Source organism: Pinus tabuliformis, chromosome 7, assembly GCF_031772625.1.
Source record: "Pinus tabuliformis cultivar Carrire ecotype Pingquan chromosome 7, CPIR1, whole genome shotgun sequence".
NCBI classification, from domain to species: domain Eukaryota; kingdom Viridiplantae; phylum Streptophyta; class Pinopsida; order Pinales; family Pinaceae; genus Pinus; species Pinus tabuliformis.
Window position 1 is genome coordinate 956,643,726 of NC_142293.1, and position 20,535 is coordinate 956,664,260.

Below are 20,535 nucleotides of genomic sequence, written 5' to 3' on the forward strand. Positions count from 1 at the left end.
GATCACAAAAGTCTAAGATCTAATATTCTTTTATTATTGATTATCTTTTGATGGTTATTGCATGGAATGGTTGTTGTTAAGGTTTCTATGTTCATGTTATATTGAATATTTTTCTATGGAATCTTGGCAAAGCATTGTGTGTTTTAATTAAAGAATGTTTGACATCCCTTGAGTGATCCTCATGTAAGCTCTCTTCATGACTTTATCCCCTCATAAAATGGTATCTAGGGTTTTGAAAACTAAGGTTTTTCTTGCCCTTAGTCCATACTAAGGTTTGATATTCAATTAGTAGGTTTCTCTTAGACTCCATCACCCAAGGATCAAGCATTGGCATCCACATAGGTGATCAAACATCATTGGAAAACTTTTCGAAAACCTATTTCTCTCCTCCTCTTAAATTTTTGACCCTTCAAGGCAAGTCGTTAGGCTACGACATAGGGCTGAATTCAACTAGGAGTGCGTTGGCTTGTGGTGAGGTTATACACATGGTTTGAGTCTCATTGCATCAAAATCCAACCTTTTCACAATTAATTTTTCCTTTCTAGGGCTGACATCACAAGCCCTAGGTAATTTTACAGTAGGGAAACCCTATCTTAACCCTAGGCTTCAACTTAGGGCTTTTTGAAGGCTTGTTGTTCTAATAGTTGATCAAATCAATCTTTGGCAAGCCTTTTCTTGGTCTTATGCACCTTGGTGAGCCTTTGTCTTTGCTTATTCATTAGTCCCTAAGCCATAAGTGCCCTTCATAAGCCTCTTGAAGTGCATGCTTTACCTTGTCTTTGTTGGATTGATCCTTGTCCTTAAGTTGAGTGACATTCATAATGTTGAAATTGTAGCTATGGTCGGTCTTCATAAAAGTATTTATTTTCATTGTATTTGAGTAAAGCGAAATTATTATTTCAAGTGGCTCCACAAGCGCTAGGCTAACTCTTCTAGATGATCAAGTCGACTTGCCTAGAAGATCAAATGATGGCTATGTTGGAAATACTGAGAGGGGGGGGTGAATCAGTGTTTCTTACAATTTATTTTTTAATTGTTCTAGTTATTGCCAACAACCTATATAGATATGTATATGTATACACAGAACACAGAAATCAACAGTTGAATTTAATGCTTTTATTAAAACTCAAGACAGTGCAAAGAAATAAATACAATATAAGTATAAGTCTGATTGTGAATAGTTGCCAAGCTCCAACTTGGACTTCAGTGAGGCTCCAACCCCTAGAGCACCAACTCTGTTTTGCAGTGGTTCTGCACATAGGAGCACCTACCCCAATGACTTCAGTCTTGTTCAGTTCTGAGGCTCCAACCTCTTGGGCTCCAACCTAACCTTGGTATAAACAGGTATGCTGCTGCACTCTATTCAGCTGAGGTTGTCTCACTCCTGATCTCCTGCCTCTGCTGCCTCTACAGCCTCCGCTGCTTTTTCTGCCTGTTATGTAAAAAATTAGTTAGATTAGGTTATTATTTAATTTTCAGTTAAATTAGATGAAAGGGCACGATCATAAGATCATGCCCTTTCCCCAAAGGGTGTCCATGGCGGTATATAAGCCAGGCATCCGCAATTGTAAGAATCATCATCTGTAATTTCATCTTTTAATAAATTATTTATACATATATTGCTGCTGTCCAAGAAATTCCTGCTTCATCTGGTATCAGAGCAGGGTTCTGCGCTACCTATCCACTGCACTTACAGCTGCAACCCCGTGCGTATTCTCGGCTCCGTCTAGTTCCATTCTGCGTCATCCACCCTGTGTCCATCCGTCCGCAAATTCCTGTCGTTGTCCCTCGTCGTCTCCCTCCGCTGTTCCCGTCTGCTGTCCAGTCCGCAACACCGTGTCACTGCTGTTCCCATCCACTCCTGTCCGCAGCGCCACACCATTCGTTGTCCGCCGTCCGCACCCATTTCTTAACCCTCGTTATCTGGCCACGTCTGCCGTCAAACATCGTGGTCGTTGACTCTCTGCGTGCCGTTTCATTTAAATTCATTGTGCCGTTTCATTTAAATTCGTTGTGCCGTTCCATTTCAATATATATATTTATAACATATATATAACATATATAGTTATAACATATATATATTTATAACATATATTTATATTAAATATTTATATATTATATAACATATATTATATATAATTTATTTATATATACGTATATTATATAGTTATATTATTAATTCATATATATGTTATATATATATATATATATATTTCATAACTTTATTTAATTATATTATATATTATATATAATATATATAATTTAATTAATTAAATTTATTTTAATTAATTAAAAAGTTATATATATATATATATATATATAAATTTATATGTATAAAAATTATTTTAGCTAATAAAAAAAATAGGGGGAGGAAAAATATTTTAGCTGGCAAATAAATACACGCCTCTGCAAACCCGCTCAATGTCAACAATGACAATGGCGGATTTCCAAAAAAGGTTGTTGGATGCAGAGCATAAGATAAATAACAACCACGACGAGGTCAGTAAAAGATTAAATGAAGTCGAGAGCAAGCTTGGGGAGCAAGCAGACAAAATAAAAAATCTTCAAGATACGACGAATCGAATAGAAATAAAGATGGAAAATTACCATGTCCAGACAGAAGCAGGGATCAGAGAGGTCTTAACAATGCTGAAAAGTCTGTGTAAAAGGTCGAATTGTACACCCGAACAACTACTAAAAGAACGTGAAGAGAATCAAGAACACATCTCGTCAGATTCAACTAAGTCCACAGATTCTCATGACAAAGTTGAATCCCCAAAAAAGTCAGCGACACCCCACCAGAAGCGAGTAACACAGCCTTTACAAACAAGCAACTCTGGGATAACTTTACCAATCAACACCCTTTTTTCGCTCAACCAGTAGCAACATACCAGCGATGGGCAAAAGTCGAGATGCCTAAATTCGATGGAAACGAAAAAAACAATGTTGCATGGATAAATAAAGAAGAAGAATACTTTGAGATATATGACATCAATGACGATGACGAAAAGCTCAGGCATGCATCCATGAAAATGGAAGGAGAAGCATATAACTGGTATATGTGGTGGAAAAAGACAACACACGTCATTAGCTGGAGAAAATTTAAAGATGCATTCTTCAAAAGATTCCAAGGTGTAAAGGAAGAAGAATTCTTTTCAAAACTCATCAAATTACGACAAAAAGGAAGTGTGGATGAATACACTCAAGAATGGGAGACCTTAGTAACACGAGTACCTGGGTTATCAGAATCTCGTCTAATTCAGTCATACATCTCGGGACTCAAAACCCATTTACAAGCAGAACTTGAGATGCATGACATTACATATATAGAAGTAGCAAGACGGCAAGCAAAAACAGCCGAAAAGAAATCCGAACCAATATTTTGGTCAACAGCGGAAAAAGCTTATGCAAGACGAAGGATACCCCAGTATGTGGACTCAAATAATACAAGATATGTTCCACCACATCGTTGTGAAGATGAAAAATCTAATGTGGAAATGCAAAGGATAAAAGAGGGTAAATGTAAACGTTGTGGTGAGAAATGGGACCCCAAACATAGATGTGCTAAAGGAAAAGAACCAAAGAACCTATATAATTGTGAAGCAACCAATGATTCAAACAGTGAAGATTATGACATAGAAGACATAGAAGACGCCCCAGAATTCTCACCAGAACTAGATGATGGAAGTATTCCACAAGTGTCATTATCAGCTATGACAGGTATATCACAACCTCAGACTTTAACGTTAAAAGGACACATAAAGAAGAACAACGTAGTGGTTCTCGTCGACTCTGGAAGCACACACAATTTTTTAGATGCAACCGTGGCAAAGAGACTCAATATCTTTTCATTTCCCTTACCAAACATGAAAGTGATGGTAGCTAATGGTAAGAAGATTGAAAAGGTAGGGAAATGCCATAAGGTCAATTTGTAGATTCAAGACTTTAATCTAGAGTCTCCATTCTTCATGGTACCATTAGGAGGAGTAGATGTAGTCTTAGGTATCCAATGGTTACAAACTTTAGGTACTTATGCCGCCAACCGTCAAGTACAATTTATAAAATTCAAATGTGGAGGTCAGAAGTACAAGCTACACGGATTCCAAGCACCAGAAAATCAAGTTGTATCATCATCTCAGATGATGAAACTAAGTCGAAAAGGAGCACCCGCTTATGTAGTACAATGTCACCAGTTAGAGATGTTATCTGCAAATATGACCAGAGAAGAGTTACCAGAGATACAAGATTTGATTCGGAAGCATGAAAAAGTATTTCAAGACCTACCTATGAAGATGCCGCCTAATAGGGAAATTGAGCATACAATAGAAGTCAAGGCAGGGTCAGACCCTGTCAACATCAAGCCATACCAATATCCAAATCACCAAAAAACGGAACTTGAGAGATTAATCCAAGACCTTTTAAAATGTGCGACCTTGATCATCTTGGAATATCTGATCAAGTGGAAGGACTTACCCGAAGAAGGCGCCTTCTGGGAGAATGAATCATTCTTCAACAACATCCGTCGTTACTTATGCTTTGAGGACAAAGCATTCTTTTGAGAGGAAGGCAATGTTATGTAAAAAATTAGTTAGATTAGGTTATTATTTAATTTTCAGTTAAATTAGATGAAAGGGCACGATCATAAGATCATGCCCTTTTCCCAAAGGGTGTCCATGGCGGTATATAAGCCAGGCATCCGCAATTGTAAGAATCATCATCTGTAATTTCATCTTTTAATAAATTATTTATACATATATTGCTGCTGTCCAAGAAATTCCTGCTTCACTGCCTCTTTTGCCTCTGCTGCTTCTACTATCTCACCCTTGGGTTCTTCACCACCATTACCGCCACAACAATTCTCTGTTTCTACTGTTTTATACATTCCCATGCCTTTGTCCATTCGTTTCCGCTTACACTGTCTCTTAGGCTTCCTCCTCAATCACTGTCGTTTCCTCTGACTCGCTTGATCTTTCAGCTTCCCTCCTCGATCGCTGTGACCTCCTTTGATCACCAAAACCCCACCTTGGACCACATTCGCTTTTCACAGGGAAACAAAGATTCATTTCTGCCAGATATTGAAGTCGAACAGGTAGAAGAAGTTGTAGGCATGTACATATTAAACAGAGTGCAAGCCATTTTTCACAGAACCAAGCCGGACCTTTAAATTGTACAAGTCTAAAGAAACCAGAAAACCCGTCGCAAACATTTACCTCTAAGATGTAAGTATTACCTCACAATCAAATGCAGTGAGCTACAATTTCCTTTTGTTTTTTTTTATTCCAAAAGAAACACGTAATCGCGCCCATATTAGCCTCTGCCGCATTCGCTGTAGTACCCTAGATTCGAATTTCAGCAAGTATAGAATCACTTATGAATTTGAAAAACAATAATGCATAAAACTGAAGCTGCACCTACCTGAACTGCTGGCTGTCTTCCGGGTTTGCTGCTGAACTGGAAATCCTGAACTGCTGGCTGATTCGATCCAATTTCGGGATGACCAATACCACCCTACCAGACAGAGCAACCTGGTTGCTCAATCCAGAGAAGCTCTCCACAGAGGCTCTCTGTCCCTCCGTGCCCAGAACTCAGATCACTCAAGACTCTGCCATTTCAAGGTTACTTCTCCTGGTTTTTGCTGATCAATCCTCAATCCTCCTCTGGTTTTTTTTCCCCTGCTCCCGGGTCAGGCTGTTGCTATAAATATCCCCCCCTGCCTGGCGGTGGCCGCCCTCCCACTTGCAGCCACCGCCCCTCAGCATTGAAGTCTCTCTGCGATATTTCTCGCAATCAATTTTCAGTAGGTCGGGTAGTCTTTATTAGTTCAGATATTTATACGACCCATTATATGTGATATATATATATTTTGTTTGATATCCCTGTTGGCACGTTATGGCGTAAGTTCATAACTTTAGCTTATATATATGTATATGCATGACTTTTCTTTAATACATAGTATAACTTTAATGATATTCCTTATAATATTTTATTTAATATATTTTACAAACATTAAATGTTTTTACTTATAACATTTTATCAAGTATCTGCTATAAATATTTAATGATGTATATATACTTATAACATTTCAAAATATGTTATAATCATTTAATGCTATATATATTTTTATTAAATGATATTTGTAAAGTCTAACTATATATCATAAAGTTTAATGTATATATATATAGATATATTCATATATTATAAAGCTTAACATTTTTATTAATGGGTCAATTAGATGGGTTGTTACATACATTCCCCCTTCTGAAAACTTCGTCCCGAAGTTAGAGCTTTAGGTTCAAGGTTTTAACGGTCATACCCTTTTCTATCCCGGACCCCAAGCTATTCAAAACTCATCCTATCCTCCCTAATCTCTTCTGCTCCCATCCTATCCGTCCTCTACTAGAGTATGCCATGGCGTCAATTTATTGACCTAACCATTCATAACACAAAGGTAACAGCGTCGGCTATACCGACCTGATTCCCAGTAGGCATCCGACAGTCATCATCACACGTCTAGGGGAGCGTGACTCGCACAGTCCTCCCATGACTCCAGGTTCCGGAGGATAAACGGTGGGTAACACCTCCACCCCTCCAGTAGTATCAGGGCTACTACCCTATCATAGAATCACTTTGAGCTTTAACTGATCTGAGTTCTGTCATCACGTGGTCATCTCGAAAATTGGATCAATTATCCGCAATCGTAGTTTATCTGCAGTTTTACCTGCAATCTTATACTTACCCAGCATTTGTAAGATGTGCATCAGCATATTTGAAATATCTTATGTATTATCTACATATAACAGAATTTTGTTTATTGCTCATGCATGTATTCTGACTTTTCTATAGGGTGTATTCACTTCCTGTCTTTTATTTCAGTTGCTCGTTTTGTCATGCAAAAAAAAAAATAAAATAGATTTATATTGTTCAATTTCTACCAGAAGTAAATTCACTTGATAGTCTTAATCTTTACTTCAACATTTATAATTGGGTAATATAATCACATATATTGTTTTGGTATCCATGTACCAGTAGGAATTAAACACATATTATTTTGGTATCCACGTACCAGCAGGAATTTTAAACATATATTATTTTGGTATCCACGTACCAGCAGGAATTTAAACATATATTATGCCGCAAAGTTTCGTACTTATCACTTATCATTCAAATGTTTTTGGTTCTCTGACAGGGGTGAAGTAAATATATATACTAAACATAGTGTAAAGTTCTTCAAAATGGACATAAACTAGGGTATCTCTGACATATGTCCTCTGTATCCTCCCAAGTCGCTGACCCAGGACTATACTTGTCCCACTGGACCTTAACTTGGTCCACCAGGCGGTTCCTCAGCTGTCGAACTCTACGTTCCAGAATACGTAACGGTTCGACCGTTATGACTCCCTCGTCCGAAACCTGCAATTCTTTCCACTGGATGTTATGAGATAGATCAGCTACATAATGTCTTAATACAGAAACATGAAATACATTATGAATTCTATGCAGGTGGGATGGCAGGGCAAGACGATAGGCAACAGGTCCAACTCTTTCCACGACTTTAAACGGTCCTATAAATCGGGGTGACAACTTTGTCCCTTTCCCGAATCGAATAGTACTTTTGTTTGGTTTGATGCGGACGAAGACCTGGTCCCCTACTTCATACCTCCTATCAGATCGGTGAGCATCAGCATAACTCTTTTGTCTATCCTGTGCTTCCTTTAATCGTTGTCTAATCTGTCTGACCTGCGCTTCCATTTCATGGATTAATTCTGGTCCTATTATCACTCGATCTTCCAACCTGTCCCAACTTAACGGAGTTCTGCAAGGTCTGCCATATAAAGCTTCAAATGGAGGCATCCCAATTGAACTGTGGTAACTGTTGTTGTAAGCGAATTCAACCAAGGGTAAATACTTTTCCCAGTGGGATTGCTGATCCATTACATACATCCGCAACATGTCTTCAAGTACTTGATTTACTCTTTCAGTCTGCCCATCAGTTTTAGGATGGTAAGCCGTGCTTAAATTTAGCTGAGTACCTAAGGCTGTCTGCATGCACGTCCAGAATCTGGAAGTGAATCGCGAATCTCTATCGGATATAATCTTCTTAGGTACTCCATGATATCTGATAATCTCGTTTATGAATACTCGAGCCACGTCAGCAACATCATAAGTATCTCTTACCGGAATAAAATGGGCGCTTTTTGTTAATTTATCCACCACTACCAGAATGGCATTGTGTCTTTGAGAAGTAAGAGGTAGTCCAGTGATAAAATCCATAGAAATGGTCTCCCATTTAGACATAGGAATGTCGTGGGGCTGTAAGAGACCCGCTGGGTGACAATGATCTGCCTTTACCTGCTGACATTCCAAACATTTTGCAACAAATTGAGTGATATCCCGCTTCATGCCTGCCCAAAAGAAGAGTTTCTTGGTATCCGCATACATTTTCCCTACTCCAGGATGAGCACAATATACGGCTTTGTGAGCTTCCCTGAGGATGGTATCTCGGAGATCTTTATCATCAGGAATGTACATCCTTCCATGGAATCGCAAGATCCCATCGCTTTCTAATTCATAACCCTCGAACTTAGATTCTTTTGCCTTAATCCCCTCAAGACTTGCCCTCACTTTTAAATACCAGCTGTCTTTTATAAGCCGGTCCAGCACTCGTTGTCTTAAGTCCACTTTAATGGGTATGAGGGAAAATATCCGGGGTCTCCTGCTTAAGGCATCGGCTACCACATTTTCCTTTCCTTTAATATATGATATTCCGAAGTCATACTCACTTAGGAATTCACTCCATCGCCTTTGCCTGGCATTTAAGTCTCTTTGGGTGAACAAATATTGTAGACTTTGATGGTCGCTTTTAAGTGTAAACTTTCGTCCCACCAAATAGTGTCTCCAGATCTTTAAAGCTAGCATTACCGCGGCCAACTCTAAGTCGTGAGTGGCATAGAGTTCTTCATGAGGCTTTAGCTTTCTGGAAGCATAAGCTATCACTCCCCGATCCTGCATCAATACTGCACCCAGCCCTTGCTTGGATGCATCAGTACATACTGTAAAGTCTTTGCCCATATCAGGGACTCTTAGGATTGGTGCGCTGGTGAGTAGTCTTTTGAGTTCAGAGAGTGCATTATTACATTCCTCGGTCCACTCATACTTAACACCTTTACGCTGGAGGGTTGTGATTGGCTTCGCGATTTTGGAGAACCCTTCCACAAATCTCCGGTAATAACCTGCTAAGCCCATAAAGCTTCGTATCTCATGTGCATTTCTCGGTATAGGCCAATCCATGATCGCTTTTACCTTCTCAGGATCTACTGAGATTCCTTCACCTGATATGATGTGACCCAAATAATGAATCTTTTCCTGAAAGAAGGAACACTTGGACAGTTTTCCGTATAACTGACGTTCTCTAAGGCAGGACAATACTAACCGCAAATGCTCCTTATGCTCTTCTTCATTCTTGGAATAGATGAGAATATCATCTAAAAAGACTTGTACAAATTTATCAAGATACTGACGGAAAACACTGTTCATAAGATTCATGAATACGGCTGGCGCATTTGTTAACCCAAATGGTACCACAGTAAATTCATAGTGCCCAAAACGTGTCCGGAATGCTGTCTTAGAGATATCATTTTCAGAAATCCTTAGCTGATGATACCCTGATCGAAGATCAATTTTTGAAAAGACAGAAGCTCCTTTCATTTGATCGAAAAGATCATCGATTCGCGGCATAGGGTATTGATTCTTTACTGTAGCTCGATTCAAGTCTCGATAGTCTATGCATAATCTTAAGGATCCATCTTTCTTCTTCACAAAAATTACAGGAGCGCCCCAAGGTGAGGTACTGGGCCGAATAAGCCCTATATCGAGTAGTTCCTTCAACTGGATTTGCAATTCCTGAAGTTCTGGAGCTGTCATTCTATAAGGCGTTTTAGAAATCGGCTGGGTACCTGGCTTTAATTCAATAGTGAGATCCACTTCTCTTACCGGGGGTAATCCTGGTAGTTCCTTTGGAAATACATCCGGGAACTCGGCTAACACCGGATATTGTTCTAAGGACGGTCCCTTTTCCTGGCTTACTTCGTGAATTGCATAAGCCTGACAACCCTTCCTTAAACAACGCTTCACCTGCATTGCCGAAATGTAGCGCAAAGAAATTTCTCTCTTAACTCCTTGAATTTGGATTACTTCGCCCTCATCATTTAAGCCCAAAATCCTTTTTCCATAACAATCTACCCACGCTTGGTGAGCTTCCAGCCAATCCATACCTATGATAAGATCATACGTCCCTAGGGCGGTAACGTACACTTTTAGTTTAGTCGAACAGACCCCTAGGTCAATTTTGCATTGATCCACACTCAAGCCCACGGTTTGGAGTTCTCCTGAGGCCATTTCCACTTGGTGGAAATCATTTTGTCTACGAGCTGCCAGCCCACATTTGTTTAATGCATATGACGAAATGAAACTATCTGTGGCACCAGTATCAAATAAGATTTTGAGTTTTACACCATTGATAATACCTGATGATTCCACTACAGTGGATTGATGGGCTGCTTGGTCGTGGTTGACTACTGCATGAATTCTATGATTACTTCGCTTGGCTGATATCGGCTCCCTCCCGGTGCTTTGCAATATGTCCGATGACGCTTCTGGGCAGTTACGCTGGAAATGCGGCCCCCCACATCCCCAACAATTTAGCTGCGCTGGTCCTCTTGAATTAAGGTGTGAGTTTCTAGAGAACGAGCCGCGTCCTCCCATGCTGGTTCCTCTCACACCCCTTCCTCTACCGGTAGTCCCTCGCGATGCCCATGGTCTGGTGCTGGACGATTCTGCAGCTATAGTGTTTACCGCCATGGGAACTCTTGTCCCCATACCTGGGGTATACCTGTTACCGTAAGGTGGCCTCGAGCTACCTCCTCTGAAAAAGTTCCGGGGAGCCTTCCCTGGGAGTCCTGATTGTAAAGGCCCTGCTGGCCCTATATCCTTTTTGATTCCAAGGTGTTCTTCTGCATAACGGCTACATTCGACTGCCTCGGCTACCGATGATGGTTTCCACATACTTACCAAGGCTCTGATGCGAGGGTTTAACCCAAATATGAAGCGTTCAGCTTGCCGTTCATCAGAGTCTAGGTAGGGAATGTATTTTACCAGCTCCATAAACCTTATTTCATACTCTTCCACCGTTCTACTTCCCTGAATTAGTGTATGAAAGGCTCTGGCTTGTTGCTGTTGAAAATATGGAGGTAAATACTTTGCGCGGAACCTTTCCTCGAACAGATCCCAAGGAACGTTGTCTGATGTAAGGTGTAGCTGCTTTTCCAGGTTTCCCCACCAAATCAGGGCACTTTCCTTTAGTTGAAACACGGCAATTTTTGTCTTTGCTGAAGGCGAATATTCTCTTAACCTAAAGCACCGGTTCATCCCTTCCAGCCATGCCTCAGCGCGTTCACCAGCTCGACCTCCCGAAAATTCTGGGAGTCTAATTTTCTGAAGCTCTCTAGAGATGTCTTCTCTCGATCCTCTGGGCTCCAAATTATGTGGTTCCGCTGAACTGGTGGCTGCATGCTGAGATTCCTCTTTGTTTTTAGCCTTAGTTGATTCCTTTAATGTTTCCAACAAGGCCTCCAAAGAGTTCATTATCACAGCCAACTCTGGCGCTTGAGCGTTTGATGTTGACTGCTGCCTTGGTGGTGACGAGGGTGAGGGGGATGGCGACGGTGGCGGTGGCGATGGCGACGGTGGCGGCATTAATGGTGATGATGCTGCCTGGTCACGTCGTCGTCGCTCATACGTCTTTACCATAGTAATGGTCCCTGAACATAGATAAAATGTATATATAAATAAATAAATATATAAAAAAAATGAGGCGGATAATCGAATTTTAACACACTAATTTCCTTGCAACTTCACATTTAAAACGGGTATAGTTTTGCTATTTTTACCCGCTAGGCGGATCTTACTGGTACCGAGGTCAAGGAGGGTGGCCACGCGACCTCCTTGTCCTAATGCAGGGTTTTCTAAAAATAAAAATGAATAATGCAGAAGTGTATGGTTATTAGTCCCTGAGGTAGGACATCCAAAGTTTATTTACCTAATGACATCCAAAACGGAAATGTTAGCTTTTCGTTTACAATGTACATCGGTAACATAACCGTCATACCTCAACCTGACTATAACATTTAAGGGGGTCATCCGTATCCATACCCCGAATAAATTACAAGGGTATGGATTAAATCTTTAGCTTTGTATGATTACCAGCATTGACAACTTTGGCAATAAATTGCAAGCAGTTTACTATTGGTTCTAACATGTTGGTGCCTCCACTGATTGGCGCATGAATTAGCTAATTGAATTTCTAAAAGTCAGAAGTAATCAACTCAGAAGTAGTTCTTCCTTCGGGTGATGGAAGTGTGCTAAATTATGGGTTCCTGCCATGACAAAACCTAAGGGCAGAATGTCACACCCTTATACAGGTGAACACTGATTTTAATGCCTGCACATTTACAATATATATTATTTCCCAACAGTTTGCTATTTTAATATTAAACGCCTAATGAGTGATATGAGTTGGCCATGGATTAAAACATGAACCACTATTATAACATATAATTTTTTTTTTTTTTTTTTTTTTTAATGGCTACCATTATGCATACTCAATTTAATTGCTGAACTTAATTTATTTAAGTATATGACATTCTTAGCATTACACAGTCACAATCTTGGCATGATTGTGACCTCACCGTTATACATTTTGGCATTCTAGACACAGTCAAGATCTTAACAAGTCTGTTCATGACAAGTCTTTGTTTATTGATGAGGTTGGTTGTTTTAATGTGCAATTTTCCCGAACTGATAGGTTTTGGGTGTTAACAGACCTATACATTATACATTATTCTGTAAATTGTATTTCTAGTGTTTATAACAGGATGCTACCCTGATATTAGTGCAGTGTAATTGTATTTCCCCTTCAGATATTGCATTTGTCTCTGCAGTGCACACACATGCCCTATACATTCCGAATTTGGTTCAAAGGAGGGAATTAACATGGAAATTTTGGACCTACCAGAACCCTTTTCTGTTGCTTTGAAATTTTACACTAAGCATGGCAATCTCAAGAAGCCTTACTAACATGTTCTGCAGAACACAACCAAATCAATGGCAGATTATATTTATTACATCTCTTCTCGTGGACAGTTTTGACTACTTGACATTTTCCAAACATTTCATATAGTTGTTTACCAAATTTTACGTTTGCCATGCTAGTAGCTATCGCAAAGTTATATATTTTGACAAAGCTGGACATTCTTGTTGGAAGTAATATTTCTAGCTTGAGTCAACTCTTATTGTTTGTTAATTGTTTTGCAGGCTATTGACTATGATTTTCCAACAATGAACAGAGTTTTTGCACTACTAACTCCTAACTTAGTAACTAAAATTATATTGCCTATTGAAATATTGAGTTTAAATCATAATTATCATGACTGGGCATGTCTATATCATATGATTCATTTTCAGTGTTTGAAAGAAAATTATGAAGAGACAGGCATAGCTCAAGCTAGTGATACAGCAGCAGAAGTTATTGAGAATTTTTATAGAAATGAAAATGCAATGGTAGAAAAGAAACAATGTTTATATATAATGGGCTTTGTATATCCACGTTTTACGAAATCAAAGAAACAGTAGTGTATATCCTTATATAAGGGGGATGAATTTATCCGTTCATTGTAGAATCCAGTTTGGATATTCTCAACATACCTTGGGCTTGCCTGAAGTGTATGTTTTCTGCTGGTTAATACACTGTCACATATTCTGTGTGCATTTCCTATGTAATTCATATATCAGATGAATCGTAAATCAGGATTTGGGGAAAGGTAGATATAGTGCTCAAGGGAAACAGATTTGAAATTCAAAGTTTGCATGAAAGGATGTTTATAGGAATTGAAGTATATAAGATTGTAGCATTATATGTGAGGAAGCGTATATACTAAGTGCAATTTACCTCCGCTATGAAGTGATATAACCGTGAAAAGGTGTGTTGTTTAACAGGCAACAAGCATGGAAGAAATGAATTTGTGATACGATTGCAACCATCAGAGGCCATGTACATGAAGCTTATGGTGAAGTAACCTGGACTGGAAATGTCTACAGCACAAAGTGAGTTAGATCTGTCATATCAACAACGTTACCAGGGCATTGCCATTCCAGAGGCATATGAGCGGTTAATACTTGACACGATTCGTGGTGATCAGCAACATTTCGTGCGCAGGGATGAATTAAAGGTGGCATTAAAATTTACAGGCAACTTACCCTTCGTTGACATTTCCAAGCTTATCTTTTGGATGTGTAGCGACTAACAAAGGCCACCTGCACCTCAGTCTAGATGTCCCTCGGTTGAGACTGGAGAGATCGATCCATGAACGCACATTATTGAGTCAATTAGTCAAAGATTGAGACGCTTTTATATTCGATTCAAGTCCAAGTTAATTTAGATTCAAACCCTGAGTATTATAAATTTTTAATTCGTAACCCTAATCCTGTTGACCCAGCAATGCTCTCCGCGCGAATAGACTGGTGTGTTGTGATTCGTAGAGCCTTCGTTAACGTAAAATTCATGAAGATTAGGATCGCACTACACGACTCCACCGTAAAAGTAACAAAAGCTTTGACTGGATTTGAAAGATATTAAAGTCCCGTGCAGAGACTATGAGTCGAATTCATTTGGATTCGAACGATTCCTTGCCTCGTCCAGGGCTTGGAGTTGCCCAGCTCGATTCGTGTTCTACTCTTCGTTCGCTGACCCTAAATTTCTCAGGAAAGAGGAGCCAAATACCAAGAAAAGAAAACCACTTTTTTTTTTTGACCTGATTTCCGCCATTATCGACAGAATTCATGACAGAAAGCTCCCCGCGGAAATTCGCGGCAGACCAAATGCAATCTGCGAGAATGTCACGGCCATCTTTTGTGAGAAATGCAACGATGGCCGGAAATCAAACCGCAGTGCGTGCGATTACTGCGTTAATTCAAAGTGACGGCTGAGGGATTTGAACACGGCCTCTTTGGACCAGAGCCCTAGTTCGTGTATTTACCACGTAAAGCAATTAAATTGAGAGATTATCGTATTGAAAATCGATCTCTGTGGAATTCAAAACCTGACGCACAGGCAATTTAAATGATGCACAGGTCTCGGTCGCAAAATTCACCAAATTTACTTTGAAAACGATCATTGATGCTGTGAATCGAAACAATCATCCGGCAATGGATATTGCTTTCACGGAACTATCCTCCCGATAATAAACTACGGCTCTTGGGGTCGAAACTGACTGATATTTTCAGGAACTATTTGTGAAGTTCGAACCCGAGACCTTTAAAATTTGATAAACCCAGTTTGATATAATTGAGTTAATTACAGAATCGATGCCAGATACAGATTTGTAAGGCCGTGATGAGAAATTGTAAGAATTTGAGATTTCAGGAGCGTGTTTTTACAGGTGTAGGCCAATAAGGTGCCGCAGAGTTTAAAACTAGCTCTGATACCATGTGTAGTACCCTAGATTCGAATTTCAGCAAGTATAGAATCACTTATGAATTTGAAAAACAATAATGCATAAAACTGAAGCTGCACCTACCTGAACTGCTGGCTGTCTTCCGGGTTTGCTGCTGAACTGGAAATCCTGAACTGCTGGCTGATTCGATCCAATTTCGGGATGGCCAATACCACCCTACCAGACAGAGCAACCTGGTTGCTCAATCCAGAGAAGCTCTCCACAGAGGCTCTCTGTCCCTCCGTGCCCAGAACTCAGATCACTCAAGACTCTGCCATTTCAAGGTTACTTCTCCTGGTTTTTGCTGATCAATCCTCAATCCTCCTCTGGTTTTTTTTCCCCTGCTCCCGGGTCAGGCTGCTGCTATAAATATCCCCCCCTGCCTGGCGGTGGCCGCCCTCCCACTTGCAGCCACCGCCCCTCAGCATTGAAGTCTCTCTGCGATATTTCTCGCAATCAATTTTCAGTAGGTCGGGTAGTCTTTATTAGTTCAGATATTTATACGACCCATTATATGTGATATATATATATTTTGTTTGATATCCCTGTTGGCACGTTATGGCATAAGTTCATAACTTTAGCTTATATATATGTATATGCATGACTTTTCTTTAATACATAGTATAACTTTAATGATATTCCTTATAATATTTTATTTAATATATTTTACAAACATTAAATGTTTTTACTTATAACATTTTATCAAGTATCTGCTATAAATATTTAATGATGTATATATACTTATAACATTTCAAAATATGTTATAATCATTTAATGCTATATATATTTTTATTAAATGATATTTGTAAAGTCTAACTATATATCATAAAGTTTAATGTATATATATATAGATATATTCATATATTATAAAGCTTAACATTTTTATTAATGGGTCAATTAGATGGGTTGTTACATTCGCAATCGTAGCCGTTGATCACCCTCATCCAACGGTTCCCGTGTCGCTACGGCCTTTTGCTTGCACATTAAACCTCGTGCAGCTCCTCACCGTTGATTACATTCACCGCTTGATCTAACGGTGATCGCGCCTCCTGCCTTTGTTAAGTGCTCACGCATTAACGTGCAATCGCGGTGGTTTCGCGCTCGTCACTTCAGCCACGTGTCGCGCATTAACTGGATCGCGCGGCCATATATGGAAACCGCCTTGGGCCCAAAGGCGGTGCGGGGAATACCGTCCGCCCGCGAAACCCCCTGTCCCCCGGCCGTTAACCTCCGCGCATCTTTCGCGTGCGACGACTATTGGATCCGCTGCTCTTGGATCCGACGGCTCACATTCATCATCAGTGGATTCTTCTTTTTCCACCAGTTTCTTGCCAAGAAGTGATTTTCTTTTCCCCGACTTAGCCTTTGCAGTTGCTTTATCAATTATCACAGGTTCAGGATTCACTTGTTTTGCACCATCTTTCATTAACTTAGGCTTGGCAAGCCTCGCTTCTCTTTGGCCATTTTCCTTAACACGATGCATTAGAGCCTGAGCTTGTCGATCATCATTAGAATCAGAGTCCGAGTCATCATATCCTCCCATTCCACCATCTGTTTCTTCTACAACTGTGGTCTAACCAATGAAGAAGACACTTTTTGTGGTGCAACTGTGTGAAAGCTTGAAAGGTTTAGAAAACATAATATCCAACGAAAACTGGTCGCATTTCCCATATGTAAGTGTATCAAGCATAACTTTCTTATTATCAACATGAACATTGAGGAGAGTTCTCTCACTTTCCTTTGCATTTTGAATCTCACCCAGGGCTGCCTGCGATAAGTGGAGATATTTACCATCTCCAGGATCACAGCTCTGAACCTCCCCAGGTTTTTCCTCCACACCCCAAAACTCCATTTGATCTGAAACCCTCCGCTCGATTATTTCGGTTCAACTCCTAACAAACGAGGAACTCTATTATAACTCTGTCTGCTTCTCTCATCTCCATCTGCTCCTCTGGTGGCTCTGTCTACTCCTTGAATATTGCCATATTGACATCAATGACAATCCATGTCCAACAATCTCCCCCTTTGTTATTGATGGCAATATTCTTCTGCTCTCTCCCCCTTTGACATCAATGGCAAAGGAATGCATACAGACTCCCCCTGTCAAACTGCTCCCCCTGTCCTGCTGCATCTTTATGAATGAACTTGAGTGATGATAAAGAAATAACCCCCATCTTTTGACGCAGATGTTCGAATGCTTATCGAGGAAGAGGTTTTTTGAAAATATCAGCTATCTGCTCCTTTGTACTGATATATTCTAGGACGATGTTTTGTTCAGCTACTTGCTCACAGAGGAAATGATACTTGATTGGTATGTGTTTGGTCCTTGAGTGCATCACTGGATTTTTGCTGAGACTGATAGCACTTGTGTTGTCACAATAAACGGTAATTGGTTGATTTGTACATACGTTGATATCTTTTAGAGCTTCCTTCATCCATAGTATCTGAGTACAACAGTTTGCTGCAGCAATATACTCGGCTTCGACAGTGGATAATGATATGGATGACTGTTTTTTGCTGAGCCAAGATACCAAACAGTCTCCTAGGAAGAATGCATTTCCACTAGTGCTTTTCTGATCATCTATACTTCCAGCCCAATCAGCATCGGTGTATGCAGTTACAGTTAGTGTTGAGTCCTTTGGGTACCAAAGACCGAAATCAGAAGTTCCCTTCAGATAGCTGAGAATTCTTTTTACAGCTAATAAATGGGATTGTTTGGGAGAAGATTGAAATCTTCCCACCATTGCTACTGCTTGCATTATGTCTGGTCGTGTAGCTGTTAAGTATAGAAGGGCTCCAATCATTGTCCTGTAATGAGTTGCATCTACTAGAGGGGAGTCATCATCTTTGCTCAGTTTACAGTTTGTGGTCATAGGTGTGCTCATGGGTGCACAATCCTCCATTCCATATTTTTTGAGCATTTCTTTCAGATATTTGGTTTGAGATATACACAATCCTGTTCTAGTTTAAGATATTTGAAGTCCAAGGAAGTGGGACAGCTCTCCTATCATTAACATCTCAAACTCTTTTGACATGTTTTGAGCAAATTCATGGCTCATTTCATCATTATTACTAGCAAAAATCAGATCATTGACATAAACAAGAGCAACTAGTAACTTACCTTGATCTGTCTTTATGTATAGATTGCTTCCAGCCACTCCCTTTTTGAAGCCTTGTTGTTGTAGATAGTGATCCAGTCTTGCGTACCAAGCTCTAGGAGCTTGTTTCAACCCATATAAAGCCTTTTTCAACTTACAAACTAAGTCCTTTCTTGCTGTTAGATCAAAACCTTCTGGCTGCTCCATGTAGACTTCCTCCTTGAGTTCCCCATTTAGAAATGCTGATTTCACGTCCATTTGATAGATTTTGAATCCTTTTGAGCAAGCAAATGCCAAGAACATCCTGATAGCTTCCATACGGGCCACTGGTGCAAATGTCTCTTCAAAGTCAATTCCTTCAATTTGTGAATAGCCTTTGCAGACAAGTCTTGCCTTGTTTTTGATAACTTGTCCTTCCTCAGCATTTTATTTTTGAACACCCATTTGGTTCGTATTATGTTTTTGTCCTTTGGACGAGGTACCAGCTCCCATGTCCTGTTCTTCTCAATTTGGGACATTTCTTCTTCCATAGCTTTTACCCAATGAGGATCCTTACTTGCTTCTGCAAATGTTTCTGGTTCTATCATAGATAGGAGGGCAATGACTTTTCTCTTCGGTGTGATTGATATCCTTTTTCGGGTCTGCACACCTTCATCTCTATCGCTAGTGATCTGCTCTTCTGGATGATGTCTTTGGACATACTTCATCTTTGAAGGGGTATTAGGTGGTTCTCTTCCCTCTTCTTCTTCTTCATCTATTACTTCTTCTTTAGGTTCTTCTTCTTCAATGAGAGAGTCATCTTCATGTTCTTCAATTTCCCTTTCTGGAAGATCTTCATCAACCTTTACATCAATGCTTTCCACTATTTTCTTCAGTCGATAATTGTAGCACTTGTAAGGCTTGCTCCGTGTAGAGTATCCAAGAAATATCCCTTCATCAACCCGAGAATCAAACTTTCTGGGTGAGCCATCATTTATTTTTATGAAGCACTTGCTTCCAAAGATCTTGAAGTACTTCACCGAAGCAGGTCTTCCTTTCCATAGCTCATAAGGAGTTTTTCCACAATTTGGTCTTAATTGAGTTCGATTTAATGTATAGACAGCTGTCCCTACTGCTTCTCTCCAGAATCTAGGCTGTAAGTCTGTTGCTAATAACATTGTTCTTGTCATTTCTTGGAATGTTCGATTTCTTCTTTCAACTACCCCATTTTTCTGAGGTGTTCTGGCAGTTGAGAATTCCCTTTTAATTCCATGAATATTACAGAACTCACTAAACTCGTTTGATGTGAATTCTCCTCCTCTGTCTGTTATGAGGCACTTAATTTTTGAATCTTTTTCATTTTCTACAAGGGCTTTTAGATTCTTAAAACACTCAAAAATTTTAGATTTATACTTTATGAAATATATCCACATCATTCTAGTATAATCATCAACAAATAACACAAAGTACCTTTCTCCTTGGAGTGCTTGATTTCTAGTTGGCCCACATACATCAGCATGGATGATCTCTAAGGGCTTCGATGTAGAGTGTTCCTTTGTTTTGTGGCTGATTCTGGTTTGCTTTCCATGTTGACATGGACCACATACTGCTTGATTTGGTTTGAACAGCCTTGGGATGTCTCGTACAACGTTTATCTTGCTGATAATGATCAGATTATGGAAGCTTGTATGTCCAAGTCGCTTGTGCCATAGCCAACTCTCATCTATCTGACTCAGATAGCATTTATTTTCTTGAATCTTGTTCAGAATGTAAATGTTGTCTGGTGTCCTCACCCCTTTTGCCACAAGTTTCCCTGAGGCAGAGTTCCTTATTTCACAGTCTTTGGTGTTGAAAACAACCTTATGTCCTTGATCATAGATTTGGCTGACACTCAAGAGGTTGTGTTTGAGTCC

General features: G+C 39.8%; 1 protein-coding gene and 1 pseudogene across 6 annotated transcripts in view; one reads left to right on the forward strand and one right to left on the reverse strand.

The window, feature by feature from the left end:
• The window catches only part of LOC149250798 (Protein kinase superfamily protein), a 351,978-nt gene that overhangs the window by 232,533 nt on the left and 98,910 nt on the right, over positions 1–20,535 (forward strand). The window contains exon 12 of one of the 6 annotated variants that reach the window (XM_089459238.1): positions 13,369–14,228. The exons of the other annotated variants lie outside the window; for them this stretch is intronic. Coding sequence (XP_089315364.1) covers positions 13,369–13,686 — 318 coding nt within the window. The 3' untranslated portion in view covers positions 13,687–14,228. Of the gene's footprint in view, positions 1–13,368; positions 14,229–20,535 lie in introns of those variants that run through there. 6 annotated transcript variants of the gene reach the window in all.
• LOC149250799 (histone deacetylase HDT2-like) lies at positions 16,612–17,397 on the reverse strand (annotated as a pseudogene).